Source organism: Nuphar pumila, chromosome 8 (assembly GCF_984573655.1).
Source record: "Nuphar pumila chromosome 8, dmNupPumi1.hap1.1, whole genome shotgun sequence".
NCBI classification, from domain to species: Eukaryota; Viridiplantae; Streptophyta; class Magnoliopsida; order Nymphaeales; family Nymphaeaceae; genus Nuphar; species Nuphar pumila.
In genome coordinates this window covers 127,501,852-127,520,826 of record NC_143256.1, presented here as the reverse complement: position 1 = coordinate 127,520,826, position 18,975 = coordinate 127,501,852, and the positions used below count along the sequence as shown (strand labels likewise).

Below are 18,975 nucleotides of genomic sequence, written 5' to 3'. Positions count from 1 at the left end.
TCTTGCCCACTGTAAATACCCAACCCCGTCTCTTGCATAGGCAAAAAACAGTAAGGCAGGTTATATGTTTTTCCCCTGAACATGTCCCTGTTCTCTGTTTCAGGAAAAACACGCAAGCTAAGAAGACAGAGAATACATAGGGAGAGTGAAACAAAGAAGCAAAGCTGAAGGAGGCAGAAGCAAAAGAAGAGGAGAAACAGGAAGGGCCACCACCACCCGTGTTGAAGAAGATGAAGATCTTGGTTGGGTTCGATGAGAGCGACGGCAGCTTCTATGCCCTTAGATGGGCACTGGACACCTTGTTCAGCCATGGCAACCATGACTTTGGCAGCTTGATGATTGTGAATGCGACTCAAGTTTTCCAGCAGTATTTCTTCCCTACTGGACCAGGTAACGAGACACAAACTTGGCCATGATTTTCATGGGATGCCAAACACACCCATTCTTTTTTTTCTTTTGGTGGGAAACATGCATATACTAAATGGGAAAAGGGATTTGGAATTGGTTTCTCCCCATGTGTTAGATTTTTTTTTAAAGATCATAATCTGGGTAAAATGTATTTGGATGAGGAATTCCCATTTGGGTCTTTTGGTTGTGCAGGTGTTTATATTACCCCTGTTGTTATTCAGTCGGTGAAGCAACTAGCAAGGCTAGGAAGAAAACAGCATGAGGCTCTTGGGACGAGCATTAGCGTTGTGCAATGAGAAACATGTAAGTTTTTTACTTTTGGAAACTTTGGGGAAATTATCATTTCTTGGTCATTATGGGGTTATTAAAATGAAACATCCAACTTTGCAGCTTTGTCCTTTTTTCTGTAATCTAGAATTGGCACACCTAGTTTGTGAACTCGGGAAAACGAGTCTCTGTCTTTCTTACTTTTTTTTTACTCATGAAGCTTCTGTTGTTGTTTGTATTCTGAGTCACATGCTGCATAGGTCTCCATCGTTTGATACAGAAAAGCCAAATGTTCGTTTGATGGGACTTATGAGTTTAGGATCGGAGTCTGCCCACGAAAGACTTGAGGAGAAGAATATTGAGGAGTTGATTAATGGGCTGCATCAGGGGGATCCTTGAATCTCTTCAGTTCTATGCAAATGCAAGGGCTGAAGAATTTAACCTCTCTTGGGTAGCTGTTATCCAACTTAATTGTCTTATTGGATTATCAAACATGGGGAGAATCCAATGTATAATGAGCTTCACCATTATCCTAATGGTGCATATCTCAATGACTCACTAAATGGGTCATTGGATTTCATGTGAGGCTCATTTGGCCACTCTGAATCCATACCAAGATCTAACATCTTTCACTTGACTATATGGGGTGAACACCCATATTTTATCATAACCAATGCATTATGTATTACACTCATGACATTATGAGATTTACATACACTAGTTAAATTTTTTCTTTATGATATATCCTTATCACGAGGTTATTCACAAACTAGGTTGTTTTTCCATCATGTCATAAATTTTAAGTATTCATTATTCAGTGCATATTAAGTCATGTAATCCATAAATACATCATAATGTGGGTTTCACATAGTCATGGGGTTCTTTGGCTCTTCCATAACTTTACCATAGGCATGCACACTAGTCGAGTAATATAAAATTTATTAAATTCATAAATCTGTGATTTGCCAAACATAGCAAATACTCTCACTTTTCATGTGCATTATCACACGTTGATCACTACCTGATCATTTCAGATAAGTATATCCGGATCCAAATAGTTATAAATGTAATTGATCAACATTATTTAGCATTTCATGCAAAACTTTAAAACATGAAAAGTATCATTTCATGTTTTTATATCTGCATACTATAAAGAGCATTATGATTATTTATCATTATTACAGATAAATATCCTCACATGCATGTGTAAAATTATCATTCAACTTTCACTATTCCAATGCTTTGCATTTAAACAAGATTTACATTAAGTCATGACATCATGTAGTTTTACATGTACTAGTTAGATTTTTCCTTCATGATATATCACTATCATGAGGTTATTGGCAAACTAGGTTGTTTTTTCATCATGAATTAAGTCATAAATCTCATACCCAAATCCAATTTAGATATGCACCAGATCCATTATCCAATGAAAGTTATCTCATTATCATTTGGATATGTCAAAAAATATGATAAGCCAATTACCAGGCTTTAATCAAATCATAAATTTGAACATTTAAGTTCAAATTCATTACCGGATCCACATATATATATGAAATTTTATTGCATTTGAAGAATTTCATATCCAAATCTGACTTGAGATGTTATCTATCGAGTCCAACACGATCCATATTAAAATGAATCTTTATACAAGCATAAATAAAACTATGGACCTTACAGGATTTGGCCATAATCCAAATCCATATCTGAAACCATATATTTCAAATGTCAATGGATTCATATTACACATCAAGTGTTCCACTTATCTAGATCTAATTGTATAAATTCTTTATCCATATAAAAAATATCATTATTAGATCCAAATATCTGACCTAATATTATCCAGATTCAACATAAAACTTGGATCAAATCTAGATCCATATAGTATATGTATATCTATTTAGATTTGTCTATGGATCAATCATAAACTTGGATCCCCTATGGTAATTATACTTGTCCAGATACAACACTAGATCCGCTCAAGATCCAATAATATTGTTTGGATCTAAAAAAATAATTTAACTGGATATATACTCAATCAATTTGAACTATCTAGATCCATGCATATTTAACTATATCCATAATATTTTACTGGATAAAATCAAGATCTATGTCACCTTACTAGATCCATACATCTGATCTAATACCGATTAGATCCAATTTTGACCCAAACATTATATTTAATAGATCTTATAATTAAACTTGATCTGTATAAAAGAAAATTGGATCAAATCATACCGGATCCAGATATTAACATGAACCAAAACATAAACATAATATTAAGCATAAGAACAATGCAATAACTTAAAGAACTTCTGGATCCAAAAATTTTACCATATCCAACCAGGTCTTTTACGAAAATACTTATACCAACTGGATTCAAACTCGTCAGGATGACGCTCTGGGAGGTATTCCGCTAACCAGAAGCACTTTTCTGCAAAATTAGAATAGTTAGAAATAGTTCTGAGTAAAATAAAAATAAAAAAACATTAAAAACATAATATCTCTGAGTTAAACAGAAAACTTCAGGTGATCTTCTATAATTTCAAAAAAATGTCCTTGTCTCGGGTATTAACCAGAAGACAGGCCTATTTTTGGAATTTTAAAAAAACTAGAGCCTTTAAAAATAACAAAGGCCTAAAAAAACATAATTTGAATCCACTAAAAGAAACTGAACTAGTTCCTTAATCTTTTTTTTCACCTGTTAAAAAAGAGCCCTCGCTAAGGTTTCTCCTATTTTTTTTAATTAGTGGTTTCCCCCTCTCGTAAAAGAGGAAACCCTAAAGAGTCCCCTTTTACGAAAAGGGAAAACACGAGAAACACAAAAAAAAATATAAGGTGGATGAGGGTGACGATCGTTGCCTTCGCCGACAAATACGGCAACAGACAGCCTCCTGGGGGATCTCCTCCACCCTACGACAGTGTCGTCGCCCTCCGGCTGCCATCAGAGGAACTAGAAAAGGGGGGTGCAGGAAGAAGAAGAAAAAAATGAGGGAGGGAGAGCCAGGGTTTCCACCACTGACTTCCCACAGATGAACCGCCTCTGACAGTTTCTCTGTTCGCAGGTGCTCCGCCGCTCATTAACCGAGCATCACCACCGTTCAGCGGGTCTCCTCCGCCCTTGACCCTGGCAGTGAAGATCACCACCCTCACCACAGCTCCCTCTTCACCCCCTTCTCTACTGCTTGTGTCAATCGCCTCCTTTTCCCTCTCCAACTCCTTCAACTCCCTCTGTCGCGGCATCATTGCCCTCGCAACCCAATCAAGACGAAGGAAGACGGTGTCTCCCAAGATGATCATGGACCCTGACTCATCCATCCTCTTGGCAAAAACTCTGGCGTGGCTGGGATTCGAACCCCTGACGCATTCCTCACATACTTGGAGGAAGTCACCGTATGAGATTCGCTCTTTCGGGATGCTCCTCACCATCGATTTCAGGGCTTCCATCTGCACAACCTGCAGCAGCTTCCTCACATCATTGAAGGATATCTGCAACGACGTCGAGGGAGAACCGATCCTTAATCACGAGGTCGTCGCCCAACATCTGGATCAACCGGTCATCGAGGCAGAGCCGATCCTTAATCACGAGGTCGTCGCCCAACATCTAGATCAACCGGTCGTCGAGGCAGAGCCGATCCTTAATCACAAGGTCGTTGCCCAACATCTGAATCAACCGGTCGTCGAGGCAAAAAGATTTCGGCAATGTGGCAATTTGAGAGAACTGTCGAAAACTGAGATTCTTGTCAGAATTCGGTGAATCTGTGGGCCAATTTGGGGATGCAATGGTCGGCGATGAGGTCTGACCACTATGAGCATCGATTGATGCCATAGTCGGTGTTGTTCTAGAGGATTTCGCCTTCATAACTTAATTTGGGTTTTTTCTGGAGAGGACATTCTCAGGTGGGATTCTTGGTTTTGTCGCCTCTATTGCCTCTTGAGCCGGTCAGAGGCACTGGGATGGGAGAGGAGACTCAGTGAACTGCTGCCCCACTTGTACCGCATGCACTGCTTACATTGTCTCTCCCACTATAAGGTTTCTCCTTCTCAGCAGCCTGTGGGTGGCGTCAGACCAGCTGTTGTTGTCGCAAACTCTGCCCTAGGTGATTGGGCCTCCGCTGCCTCTCCCGTGATGCATGTGTTGCCTGCAGCTTCTATCCCGCTGTAGGGTTTTGCTACCCAAGGCATCTAGCTTTCAGACCCTCTCGTAGGCCTGCTGAGTGAAGCCGTTCATCGGCAGGGGGTTGGCCGATACGTCATCCAAGCAGAAAATCTGCTTTGGTATTGCCTGGAAGGAGTATCCCAAGTCGGGGTTGACGTATTGGAACGTGTCTTTGAAGAGATAGGGCGGAGAGTTGCAGTAAGTGGCATTGAGGCGGTTTGACTCTGTCACCTGTGTTGCACCCTATCAATGAAGCAGCCATTGATCCCTATACTATGAGCGTTAGGTTATGATCCATCAACAAGTCTTTTTATGCACACAATGAAATCTGACTCTGATACCACTGATGAGTTTAGGATCAGAGTGTGTGCAAGGAAAACTCGAGGAGAAGAAGATTGAGGAGTTGATTAACGGCCTGCATCAGGGGGATCCTTGAACCTCCTTAGTTATTCTCTGCAAAGGCAAAGGCGGGAGAATTTAACCTCTCCTGGTTAGCCGTTATCCAGCTTAACTGTTTCATTGGATTCTCAAACATGCTGAGAATCCAATGTGTAATGGGCTCAACCATTATCCTGGTGATGCATATTTAAATGGTCCACTAAATGGGTTATTGGATTTCATGTGAGACCCATTTGACTACACTGGATCCATACAAAAATTCAACTGGGACTGGGATGTCTTTTTGATGCTATATAACACTCTATTCTCTCCAGAAAAAGGGGGGGAAAAAGACTAACAATCAGTGTTGGCTTCGAGCAAAAGTATAACCATTCTAACATGGGTGACTTTTTGGAATTTCAGTGTTCATGAGAAAAATTGGGCATAATCCATGAAAATTCTATATGATTTTGGCATCCCAACTGGACACACAAAGCATTTCAAATCTGAATCAACATTGGGTTTGTTATTCATGAACTATATATAATGGAAAAATATTGCCTTTAAATATTGGCAATGTCACCAAAGCTAGCAGAAAAGGAAAAAGGTTCTGAACGGAGTTTTTTTTTTTTTTTTTTTTTTTGGGGGGGGGGGGGGGGGGTGAGTCTAAAGGGCACTTTAGTTACCAAATGATAAGGCAACCCAGACTGTGCACACATATACTACACCTACATAATGGTCCTCCTCATCGTTTTATCTTTACTGTTGTTTGATTTTTCTCAAAAAATAAAATCTCTACTTTTGCTTGCTTGCTAACTTTTCATCTTTACTTTTTCCTTTTAGACTTTGATGATGATGATGTCCATTAATGTTGGCACAATAGCCAGTATCATTATGGGGATGTTTGTGTCTTTTTGACAGGTAAGAGCAGAAACATTGACCATTGAAGGAGACCCTAAGGATATTATATGCCACGTTGCTGAACAGATTCATGCTGATCTTGTCATTGTAGGAAGCCGTGGCCTAGGCATGATCAAGAGGTAATTTTGCTCTTTAAGTCTGAAATGTAGTGACTTTGGAGGAGAACAACCTAAGATTGAACCGGCTCTCTTAGTCGAATTGGGAACAGATATGGAGCAACTCGGGCCTGAACTTGACTTGGACCTTGATTAGCCTGGATGCGAGTAAGTCGAAGTCATTGAACTATAATCAGTCGAGCAGTGAGTTGGACCTGCACATAAGTGACTGGGCTTGGGAAATGATTTGAGTTGGTTGGCTTGGTTGCTATCATGATTGTCTTGACCTAGTCAAAAATCACTTCTATGATTTTGGTCTTTACCATGGCTTGCAGGGTATTTATTACCCTTTAGCAATCCTTTGCAGAAAGAGTTAAGTCTTGGCTAAGTCGTACCAAGGCTTTGAGCTTTACCTGAATCTAACATGACCTCTTCCATCTACACCAAAAGATGCCCAAGTCTTTTAAGTATTATTACTGGATCATTAACTTCATCTCGGTTGAATCTATCTCACCACCATATGGACCATACTTTCAAAAACATTGTGCCCATAGTTAGCAACAAAGTTTCTTCTTAACTCCTTGTTAACATCATATCCAGTATAATGTGTGACTCTTTTCTTGCAGTTCAGTTGGATAACTATGGATGTTGTGCTTGCTGGTTTTGCAGGGCAGTTCTGGGTAGTGTTAGCGACTACGTTGCGCATCACGCCAAATGTCCCGTTATGATCGTAAAGCGACTGTGTTCTCGGTCGTTAATTAATAATAAATATATTTTGCATATCATCTTGTGTCAAAAGAGTGTAAATAATTAAAGTATTAGGCTCACGAACAATATATTTACATTTCAAATCTTATTGCTTACAAATTTGAAACAATTATTTCTTTTGTAAATGAGTTATTTCCAACTTGAACCAATGGATTTAGATCAAAATTTTATCCAAAAAATTGTATTTTTTTTAATGAGCTGGTTAGTGATGGACTTGTTTAACTCAGATTGCTTTTCATGTAATAAAAAAATTTGTTGGATCGGGTCGGATCCAGTTTTGGACCCGACCCGGATCCAAAGGGGGGACAGGCGGTCGGGCACCCCGACCGTCTCTCCCGTGCCTTTTAAGGTCGAGGCAAGGGAGGTGAGGGAAGTTCACGAAACCCCTCCCTCGCTGTCTCTCTCCCTCACCGCCTCTCGGTCTCTCTCGCTCATCTGCGTTGCCGACCCGCCGCCACCTGCGACCTCCCTCCGACGTCGATGTTGCCGCTGCCGGCGACCACCAGGTACGCCCCTCTTTCCCCCTATTTCTCCTGTCTCTTTCTCCCTCACTTCTTTGTTGCGCAGGGAGGGGCTGAGCCGCCTCCCTGCCTCCCTCAATTGCAAGGGAGGGGCAAAGCCCCCTCCTTGCTGCCTTAAAACCCCAAGGGCGGGGCAGAGCCCCCTCCCTGCGATGGGTTTTGCAAGGGAGGGGCCCAGTCCCCTCCCGATGCCTCTGTTAGCAGGGGAGGGGTCGAGCCCCTCCTTATGTGCTGTTACGGGGGAGGGGGTCGAGTTCCCCTCCCTGCTCCCTACGTCTCACTCCGGCAGGAGAGGGCCGAGCCCCTCCTCCCTGCCCCTTTTTACCAGCCTCTTTTGGTTGTTCTGGCAGGGGCCGATGCCCCTGCCCCTTTTTTTATTCTAGCAGGGACCGAAGGCCCCTGCCCCTTTTTTTGTTCTAGCAGGGGCCATCGGCCTTGTCCCTTTTTTCGGTTCCCCCATTTAGGTGCGCAGGGGAGGGTCCAACCCTCCCTGCCTCTGTATATCGTAGGGAGGGGCTCGAGCCCTCCCTGCCTTCGATCTTCGTAGGGGAGGGCTCGACCCTCCCTACCTTCGCAGTATGCAGGAGGGGTCGAGCCCCTCCCTGCTTACTAGCACGGTAGGGGAGGGGGTCGACCCCCCTCCCTGCTACCTGTTACGGCAGGGGAGGGGGTCGACCCCCCTCCCTGCTACCTGTTACGGCAGGGGAGGGGGTCGAGCCTCTCCCTCTTCTCGAGCATCAGGCAAGGGCTTTGCCCCCTGCTTGTTTACGTGCTCGACCGGCAGGGGCCAAGCCCCCCTGCCTCTTGGTGTATTCGGCAGGCAGGGGCGAAGCCTCATGCCTCCTCCTTTGTACTAACGGGTGGGGGTTCCCTGCTACCTGTTACGGCAGGGGAGGGGGTCGAGCCTCTCCCTGCTCCCTCTTCTCGAGCGTCAGGCAAGGGCTTTGCCCCCTGCTTGTTTACGTGCTCGACCGGCAGGGGCCAAGCCCCTGCCTCTTGGTGTATTCGGCAGGCAGGGGCGAAGCCTCATGCCTCCTCCTTTGTACTAACGGGTGGGGGTTTGGTCTCCTGTCTCTTTGCTCTTCTGGCAAGCAGGGTGACGCCTCGGCCTTCCTCGTGCCTTCATAAGGCAGGGGCGCAACCATGCCTCCCCGTTGTTGGCTGACAGCATGTCAGCAGGGGCTCGTGGCCTTGCCTCTGCTCTTTGCGCTTATAGCAGGTGCGCATGTGCATGATGCCCCTACCTCTGCTTCCCTTACGTCAGGACGACGATAGTGCTTCTGATTTTCTATTTTGGTATTAGATTGCTAAGATCGTTACTTTTGCAGCTCGTATGATGGACCTTGTTCGCGCTTCGCGACCCGAGTCGTCAATCGCGTACATCCGCGGACGACAGTAAGTTTGCAACTCTCAAAGGTAGGGGAAGATTGCACAGAAGACTTGGACAATTGAATTGAGTTCAATTAACTAAAAAGGACAATTAAATAAATATATATGCATATATATATCATATATATTTATATGACTACACATTTAACTCAAGGACGCGGTTTCACGATCCTTGTCCTTTACTTTGTCGTCGCGCATCGCGCGAAGGTTTTGCGTTGCACTCCTGTTTACAGTTCCTTTACCTTGTCGTTGCACATCGCGCAAAGGTTCTGTGTTGCACTCCTGCTTACAGTTTTTACTTTGCCGTTGCCCATCGCGCAAAGGTTCTGCGTTGTACTCCTGCTTACAGTTTTTACTTGTCGTTGCGCGTTGTGCCGAGGGTTTGCGTTGCACTTCTGCTTACCGCCTTTACTTTGTCGTCGCGCTTTGCGCCTAAGCTCTTGCTTTTGTATGTGTTGGTATTGCCTTGCTATTGCAGATGACGTGCAGGTTCTTGCTCTTTGTGTATGCCTTAAAGGCATCCTCGTGGAGGATGCAAGGGGCATTTACCACTCTCTCTCTTTTGACAAGAGTTCAGTCAGGAGCGAGCGACACATCCTCGTCTAAGGAGAGGGATACCTTGCAAGGATCCTGGCTCTTCGCGTGCGCAGTCCTGCAGAGTCGACTTGAGATTTTAGGGAGTTGCGCAAAAGCATAAAAGACTGCTCCAAATCGAAGCGTTTGGAAGGATGTGACTAGCTGGTTCTGCTCGCTGTTTTGGCATAGCTCAGGTGATCCCGAATTGGGAGTTCATGCGAACTTCTTAGCGGGTGTTCTGTTGGGAAACCCATATCATGTCTATCGAGGCCGATATCGAGTCATGCGAGACATGTAGATGCCCCGATAGTGGATGTGATTCGAGATAATCACATGCATAATGTTGGCACAAGGTACTGTTGTTTCAAAAGATAAAGTAAAGTTGATAAACTTTACATCTTTGTGAAACACTCTTGTTGAGGCTTCTATTGAGGAGTTATACCCTTTTTATCTTAGAGTACTTGTAGTCATGCACGACACGTCTAGTACTACGCTGATCGGATGCGACGGTCGTGCGACCTCGAACAGCGCTAAATGCAAAATGCTGTAATCACATAAATGGCCTCACATTCGCCTTCACAGGCAAGATGCTCGAGTGGTTTAAAGACCACAGCATAGGATGGGTCGTTAGTTAAGCAACCCTTAACGCACTCATTTGCTTCTGGTTGTCTGTCAAATGAGAGGACAGAGCGGTACAAAACTCCAATGGACAGGTTGTTAACAACCACCCCACGGGCAATGATCCGGCCTCCCCAGTCATTGGAGTTAAGGGGAAAGGGGCTACATTAGTTAGCTCAACACTTCTACAGAAGTTGGATGCATTCGTGGCACTGTTTTTTCAGCCTCTGGGGAATCCTCTCTCGGCTAAAGTCGTCCCCTTTGGAGCGGACTCAACTAGCTATTCGGGTTATTGAAAATACATAGAATAACAGACGCCCGAACTAGTCTCAGTTGTTTCTAGGTTTTGCCTGCGCATACCCGCAGGCCAGTAATATCGAAACATATAATCTGTTCACACTGGTTGTTGAGTAGTGAGATTTGCTCGCTTGCACTACTGTCTCGTTTGCACTACTGATTCGCTAGCACTACTGTCTCGTTTGCACTACTGATTCGCTTGCACTACTGATTCGCTTGCACTACTGAATCGCTTGCTTGCTTGGTAGTTCAGCATGCTACTCGTTGAGCTGTGCACGCCTATCAAGGCGTTACTCTAGTTGGTTAAACTTCTTACGCAGTTCTTTGCGGAGTAATAAGAAGCTTCTCATACTAGTTAAATGCTTATAATAATAGCATTATGCCAGTTGCTACATATTAGCATGTGTCTTGCTTTATCCCTTGGTCGAACTGTTTGGTGCTTATTGTAGCGTAGCACTTGTTGGCTTGCATCTCTTATGATTGATGTGATTGCATACAGCTCGTAATCTACGAACTGGTGGCAAATAGGATTGATGTGGTCGCTTGTCTTATAAGCTGCTTACATATTGTGATATAACTGTTGTCGTATGATTGCTTATGAATGGCTTGTGATGCAATGGTTTATGCCTTACGATTAATTTAATTACTTGTTGATGGACTGAGCCATTTTATGGTAATTATATGTTTTACGAGCATTGTTATGAGTGCTTGTCTTATTCAGTTATTTTGTTTGGCTGACGGGTAGAGTTAGTTACCCTTCGCTCATAGAATCAAGTGAATTGCCATATCTGCGCGTTCTCATGTGTCGTTTACACATGCTTTGAGGGCCTAATTGAGGATTGCAATATTCCTTGTGGCAATAACACGATGCGTAGGATTATGTGCTTCTATGTGAAGTGATACGATGCATATTGCTGATATGCATGCTTGTGCCCATATTGTGGCTACCGACCCCGAGGCGGTCGATGGTTCAGAGCAGTCGATTATTGATGCATGTATCACCGAGTAGGGTGTCTGTTAAGGACCTGATCTTCAAAGGATTATCTGCAAGGGCGTGTATGATCAAGATCAGGTGACCCGGCTAGAGCAGTAGAATTTCTGTGAGGACGTACATTGTCCACGAACGGGTAGCCACAAAGGCGGTGAACTCCTGTGAGGAAGTGTATGGTCCAAAACCATGTATACCATCTAGGGCAGAATTCCTTGTGAGGTTATACATTTCCCAGACTAGGTGATCCGGCGTTGATCTTGTTGTTTGTATTAGTGGCTATTGACCCTGAGAATGGTCATTTGTGTTGATGCGTGTATCGCAATGATTTTCATTGGATATGGCATTTGTTGGGGATCGGTCTCCCAAAGGTTTCGCTGTGAGGTTATACATTTCCCAGATCAGGTGACCCGGCTAGAGTGAGAGATTTCTGTGAGGATCTACACTGTCCACGAACGGGTAGCCGCAAAGACGGGGAACTCCTGTGAGGAAGTGTAGGGTCCAAGATCAGGTATACCCTCTAGGGCGGTAATTCCTTGTCCGGTCGTATATCTCTCGGACCGAACGATCCGACATGAATCTTGTGTTTTTGCTTACCATAAAAAATTGTGGTAAGCTGTGACGATCTTCTGAGATTGTTTGTGATAGCCAACTATGAATTCATAGTTTCGGCTTTCTGTTTTAGCATGATTACATGCGTGACTCAGGTGTGAGAATCAGATCGTTAGCAATTTGAGTTAGTGTTTATGTTTTTGACCTTCTACGAAAGGGTGAGCTTTTCTGAGAAAGTATGACGCCTTAGTGAGTCATAATAGGTGGCAGTTGGTCGCGTAAGGTTTTGAGAGATGAGAATAGATTAAGGTTGTTCAGGACAACACGTTTGTTTGAAGCAATGAGCGACAAACGATGTCATGATGGTGATTAGATGATGTGACCTCGTTCTAGGAACGAGAACAAGCTAGTTGCGTGGTGGTTCACAGCCTACGATCAATTGAATCATATGCTGCGTTTGTCAGTTGCACTACTTACTTGCTTTGAACTGCTTACGCATTTGCACTGCTTACGTGCTTGCACGCCTTACTCGCTTGCATTACTTATTCGCTTGTACTACTTACGTGTTTGCACTATTCACCTGCTTGCATTGCTTACCTGTTTAACTGCATATCTGCTATAAACTACGTAGCCTACTGAATTAAATGTACTTAATTCAGTTTCATGTTAGTCTCTCTTGTGCACCTACTAGTTTTTCGTGAAACTAACTCATTCTATGGGTACAGGTGATGATTAGGTACACTACGAGCGATGGCGCGATTGCAAGATGGCTTCAAGACTTCTTCTTCCTGCTCTTAGCTCGCGTCCTGGACGCTTGGGTTTGTATCGGATTTTCCTTAGGATATCCGAATCTTGTGAGTTTTGGTTCTTTTAGCTAACGTGCTCAAAGTTGTCAGCTTGCCTTATGATTTATCAAAGAAAAATCTTTCGCTGATTTCATAAACAAACTCTGAAGGAAAGAGATATATTTAGTCTCTTGCCTGTTTTTCTGAAAAGGTTCGCAAGTTTTAATTTTGGGGCGTTACATTTCATGAGCTCAAACTCGGAGCTATATATCCACGATGGAATTAAAAACAATTAAAATCCCTAAGATCACCTCTAACTTAAGTGTTCATCCCAAAATTTGGTGAATTGGCAGCAGTAAAAGGTGTGGGCTTGACACCACCGAAGTGGTATTCCATGTGGTATGCGGGGTCCTGTGTCAAGCTGAAGGCCCAGGATCGAATCCCTCTGCCACATTGGGGGGCTGTTTGTTCTGGCAGGGGTCCGCCTAACCCCAGCTTGCCTTTAAAAAAAAAAAGAAGAAAAGGAGGTGTGGTCTTGATATTTGTGTTTTTCTAAGAGCATGCTCCTCAAATAAAAAAAATAGAATAAAAGAAGGGGAGACCGATAAAAGAGTTGGCTTGAGTTTTTTGTCCGAAAGATTCAGACAATCTCTCCACTGCGTTTCCATTCTTGGCTGATCCTTGCGAATCGATTTTTTTCCGGCCAAATATCGACGGTGTGCTCGTTTTCCGGGACGACGGTAGGTGTTCTGGCCCTCGATTTCCTGCTCTTTTTGGTTTATCATTTCTTGGGCACTGCCGGAAACCCTTTTTCCCGGCGAGAACCAATTCAGCGATTGCCTTGTTCCGCCATCTCCGGCTGTAAACCGGCGGAGAATCAGACGTTCAATTCGTCCAGAACTTCTCGAAGCAGAAACACGTAGAGATCAATGGGGGTGGATCGGAGAAACGGTGGAGTCCATTCGGTCTCTTCAGATTAGGCATGTAGCCGCTCAGGCTATCAGCCTCGGTATGGATACATCCTCTTCTTCATATGCCTTCCTTCCCTTTTATTAGTGTCGCTCCGACTGAGAGTTATTCTGCACTTTCTTGATTCCCATTGTTTTTCCCCTGATCTTCTCGCCGTTCTGTGCGCGTTAGGGATGATCGTTACGTCGGCCCTAATGATATGGAAGGGGTTGATATTCATCACTGGGAGCGAATCGCCTGTTGTTGTGGTTCTTTCCGGAAGTATGGAACCTGGCTTCAAGAGGGTACCGGCGTCTTTTTGCATTAACTTTGGTGCTTGTCCTTGTCTTAGATCTGGTGCAATACTATGTGGAATATTTCTGTTTTATATTCTTGTACGTCTTTTAATAACCTATCAAATGAAATGTAGGATTACAACGGCGTACAGTTGCAGGTTTGAATTTAGATTCATAACATGTACCTGATGGATCGTTATGGTTACTAAAATCCGAAGGTCTTAGGCATATCACATGACGGGTTGTTCAAGATTTTTGTTACTAGTTTAGTGTGATATTCTTTTGTTGACCACCCAAGGAAATCCGGTTCTTTGCTCAATCATACATTCAAATATTTATTTGCATGTTAATCACCACATTTAAACATGTTTGAGACTAAGCTTATTCTTCTTGCCAGTTCTAGTATCTTTGATGTTTTTGTTACACGGAAGTTCTTAGTTGTTTGCCAGACACTGGAAAAGCGTAAAGATACTTTATTTTAAGAATCGGCGTCATTTTCTTCCTTTTTTGATGTTATTGTCAACAATTGTTGATCACTGGCATTCAATTTTATTTTTCTTGTTTATGAATATATTGGTCTATTTTTTTATTTTTCTTATTTTCTTTGCCAAATGTGATCATAAGAATAACTTTTAGTTAAATACACTTTTAGCTCATTTATAAGGGACATTGATTTTTGGCTGTGTTCTCTACCTAACAATTTGATGTCTTGTAGGGTGACATACTGTTCCTGCATATGGGTAAGGATCCTATTCGAGCTGGAGAGATTGTTGTGTTCAATGTTGATGTATGTTTTCTTTTGGCTTAAATTGTTTGTATCTCTCTCTCTCTCTCTCTCTCTCTCTCTCTATATATATAAAGAGAGAGAGAGAGAAGGTGGTAGCTGCTAACCACTTTTCTACTAACCAGGTTTTTGAAGGGTTTTTTCCATGCTTTTCTTAAATCTGATTGTACAGATGTGCTCGACATGGTCAATTTCTTAGGGAACTTGGATCATGTTTTTTCAATAAAAAAATGATGTTTTAAGCCTTAAACATTTATGAAAATCTTAGACCGTTGATTTTTAAACCTTATAAAAAGCTACCTGCATATCAGAATAAGGTGATTCAAGGGTCGATTCCTATAAAATCAAGCATGTTGAACACATCTGTATGGTCAGATTTAAGGAAAACATGAAAAAACCCCTTCAAAAACCCGGCTATCTAGAAAAATGGTTAGCAGCTACCACCTCTCTCTCTCTCTCTCTCTCTCTCTCTCTCTCTCTCTCTCTCTCTCTCTTCTCTCTCTCTCTCTCTCTCTCTCTCTCTATCTATCTATCTATCTATCTATATATATATATATATATATATATATATATATATATATATATATATATGAGAGAGTGAGACACAAATTCATATGCATTTTTTCATCATAGTTGTATCATGTATGCTTGTATGGCACAAAGCCTGATATGTTATTTTACTTGAATTTCTTCTTATGTAACTGTTCTCATTGTGTCAATGCAGGGGCGTGAAATTCCCATTGTCCATCGGGTAATCAAGGTATATGCCCATGCGTAGCTTCTTTCCCTTCATTGAGACAGTTAATTTAAATTGAATCATTGTCCATGAATCTAATTAGGTGATCTAGAAGTATTACATCTCTACAACTTTACATACTGTCAATCAAGTCCTTGTTGATGGTAGGATCAGTGAACACTTAGTTTTGCCTAACATGAATAGGAATGCGGAAGAGTTTTTTACAGTATAGTTGTGAGTATATATTTTATGTTGAAGATTGCATATTCTCAATTCTCAGGTTCATGAGCGGCAAGACACTGGTGAAGTGGATGTACTAACAAAAGGTTTGTGCTTTTCTTTTTTGAAACTTAAAAACAGGAAATTCTTAGTGATTAGCAACAGATAATTCATCTCTCAAGTGAATCAATTTGTAACAAAGGTGTTATTATATCTTATTCAAATTGTTTGTTAAATGTATCAGGGGATAATAATTTTGAAGATGATAGGCTTTTGTATGCCCATGGTCAGCTCTGGCTTCAGCAACATCATATTATGGGTAGAGCTGTTGGGTAAGATGTTATATATTAGAAAGTGGATTTGATTTGCTTGAGAAGATGTTGCATATGGTTGTTCATCTGATCTTGTAAACATGGTTAGTAGTGCTAATTTTTTCAGCACCTGTATCATTTCTCAATAATATAACTGGAATTCTTGGTTAAATGCCCAGGTTTTTACCATATGTTGGCTGGGTAACAATTATCATGACAGAAAAGCCCATTATCAAGGTATTTCCTCCCTCCTTTTTTTTCTTTTTAATAAATTCTACTCCCTTGTTGACTTGATAAAAGTTGAATGCAAGGGAGTCACATGTTTATGGAATGCTGCAACTTAGTTTCAAGATTTTAGTTCAGGCCAAGACACTTCTGGTTCTTCAGATGCCTGGGAATGCTCGCCTTCACTAGAATTTGATATTTATTCATAGAAATACATAGAATTCTAGGGTGCGGGATATGCTTGCTAGAAAACAAAGGATCTATTCATCTGAAGCACCTTCTTTTTTCTCCCTAGATGATAACCAGTTGAAGTTTGTCTTGAATGCGTATTGAGTCTATTGACTACAAAATTGTAAAGAAAACTGCTGGGCATATTCTTACAAATAGATTTTTGTATGTCTTATGGCCTTATATTCATTGATGCAACATTATTTTTTTGGTAACATGTGCATTTAACTTGGGACGTTGGAATGTTGGTGGTCTTCTATATTGTTTGATTGGTGGATCTTTTTTATGTCTTGGTACACTTTGAAATATTAAAAAAAATGATGCTCAGGAAAGATGCTGGTTGGCTTGTTAAACTGGCCCTTGTCTTGAAGGCATATTTTAAGAGAATAGGCGAAAAAAGGCGGGCATTTTGGAGAAGGTTATCATCTGCATAATAGTCCAAACACTAGGGTGAAGCTTATGCATATCTTTGATACGTGGTGTCCTTTTTTTTCAGTACCTGCTCATTGGAGCCCTAGGGTTGCTGGTTATAACATCCAAAGAATAGAAGCTAGCATCACAGGTTTGTGTGGTGAAACATTTTTGCAAGTGCCTTTAATCATACATGCATTTTCTCTTCTGAGAAATTTTGTTCTTAAACATTTTCATGAAATTATCGCTTCTAGCTTTTGAATCTCATTCTTCAGTTTGCAATTTCATATTTTATGGGGCTAGTCTGAGCCGTGAAATTCCGGCTGCTTTCTGATCATAATATATCGGTTCATTGTGGATGTTTGATGAATGGAGAATTGTTTGAAGTGAACTACACTGACACTGGCCTCTTGTGAGAGTTGCAGGTAGTCCAAAGGTCAATTACTCAGAAGTGGAAGCTGTTATCCACTGCAAAAGGTTGGAGATAATGGGTACTTTGGGCTTGGATGTTCTTTGCAATCCTCAAAACTGAAAAGCTTCTTAATTATGCTCTGTTTCTAAAATTTTTGTAGCGATCTATGAATTGATACTCTCAATACAAAAGACAGGCATGAGTTCCTTTTTGGCATCTTGCCCAGTCCTCTTGCTTGTGACTTTTTTTTCTTGTGGACGCTTCAACTGTGCTTCATGACCGAGCAGACCATGCTCAGCAATAAGCTCATTACACTGAGTGCGGCATTTGTGTGTATGGACACAAAGTTTTAGGATGGCTAGGTCGGCAGGGCTTTCCATGAAGGCTGCTTTTGAGATGGAGAACCTCTTGGCTCTCTACTCTCGCAAACCAGTTTTCAAAAGCGGTAGAGAGACTAATGGTCTTTTGAGGAGTTTCTTTGAGGAAGGAAAGATCAGATTGTGAAAGCCCCTACTTGCTGGTTTTCATTCTTGTTTGGAAAGCTTGTCTACACACACAGTGGACATGTTCAAATATTCTTGGAGTTTCAGAGTTATGTCACAAAGATAAGGTACCACCTGACCTGCAACTCGAGTTCGACATGCAAGTTCAAAGATTGTTTTTAGAAAATAGGATACATCGCCATGATTTTTTTATTTTTTAATCAATAAAAAATATTTTTGAATATTTTAATATATAAAATATATTTTACTAAAATATTAAGTTAGTAATGTATTATAGGGTATCAAACGTGTGCCACCCATTGTTCGATTTTGCATGGCCTTGCATAATTTTTTAATGAAATTCATGGATATTTAAATGAATAAATTTATGTTTTGTTCATACAAGTTTATATTGTGGTACTCACCGGTTATTTGCCGGACGAGCTCATCTAAAATTTAAACATGACTTATGTCATTTTGACATGAGAAACCCCCATCCTCATGACAATATATCTCACATATGGGTAAATCTTGAGTGAGTTGGGGTGATGCAGTGTGTCTTCTATTTTTTCTGCAGGAAGAAGAGGTCTTAATGAGATAAACCTACACACATAGCCAGTATGGAGAAATTAACCAAGGACCTGTGAAGCATGCATGCTTGCACGAGACCCTCATTGTCTCTATATGTCAGTTAGATATTTTTTGGTGTGTGAAGGGCAGATAGCCCTATGGAGAGACGATGGTTAATAACCATACACGTTGGTGACCTTTGAGTTGGAATTGGTGGTGACCTTTGAGTTGGAATTGGCTAAGCGAACTTTGGTCATGGACAATTAACATGCCAATTATTGGTTTGAGTAAGCATGGCTTTTCCAATACCAGTTAGAGTACCCAGCGTGAGCACACCATGCAAGCCAAACCTCTAGTATATTTTTCAATATGAGTTATATTAATATATAATAATAATTAAGTTTACTGAGTCAAACTCATGATTTGCCAAACAAGTTTTCATAAATCAAGTTTTTTAAGGCGTGCATATAAAAACCCAAATTATTGGATATTATTTTGGTACTCCTAAAATCTCTACAACTTTCTTTTAGATGAGTCCTAATTTGTTAATTAAAATTAATTAGTGAGTATTTTGCTTGATTTATGATAGTGTGGTTGGAGATAAGGCTAATGGAGACTTCTTAACGGGAGA

General features: G+C 41.6%; 1 protein-coding gene across 3 annotated transcripts; it reads left to right on the top strand.

Annotated features, from left to right (window-relative positions):
• The first annotated feature begins 265 nt into the window (after positions 1-265).
• Positions 266-17,511, top strand: LOC149830718 (uncharacterized). 3 transcript variants are annotated; one of them, XM_090016734.1, is made up of 9 exons: positions 13,336-13,731; positions 13,863-13,975; positions 14,682-14,753; positions 15,475-15,510; positions 15,767-15,812; positions 15,950-16,037; positions 16,196-16,253; positions 16,966-17,031; positions 17,306-17,511. In XM_090016734.1, the coding sequence occupies exons 2-8, from the start codon at positions 13,865-13,867 to the stop codon at positions 17,014-17,016; spliced, it is 462 nt and encodes a 153-aa protein (XP_089872860.1). In that variant the 5' UTR covers positions 13,336-13,731; positions 13,863-13,864; the 3' UTR covers positions 17,017-17,031; positions 17,306-17,511. The 3 variants fall into 3 exon arrangements, with proteins under 3 accessions (XP_089872861.1, XP_089872860.1, XP_089872859.1); XM_090016735.1 differs by lacking the exons at positions 13,336-13,731; positions 13,863-13,975; positions 16,966-17,031 and adding exons at positions 266-390; positions 601-711; XM_090016733.1 differs by lacking the exon at positions 16,966-17,031.
• The last annotated feature ends 1,464 nt before the right edge of the window (positions 17,512-18,975 follow it).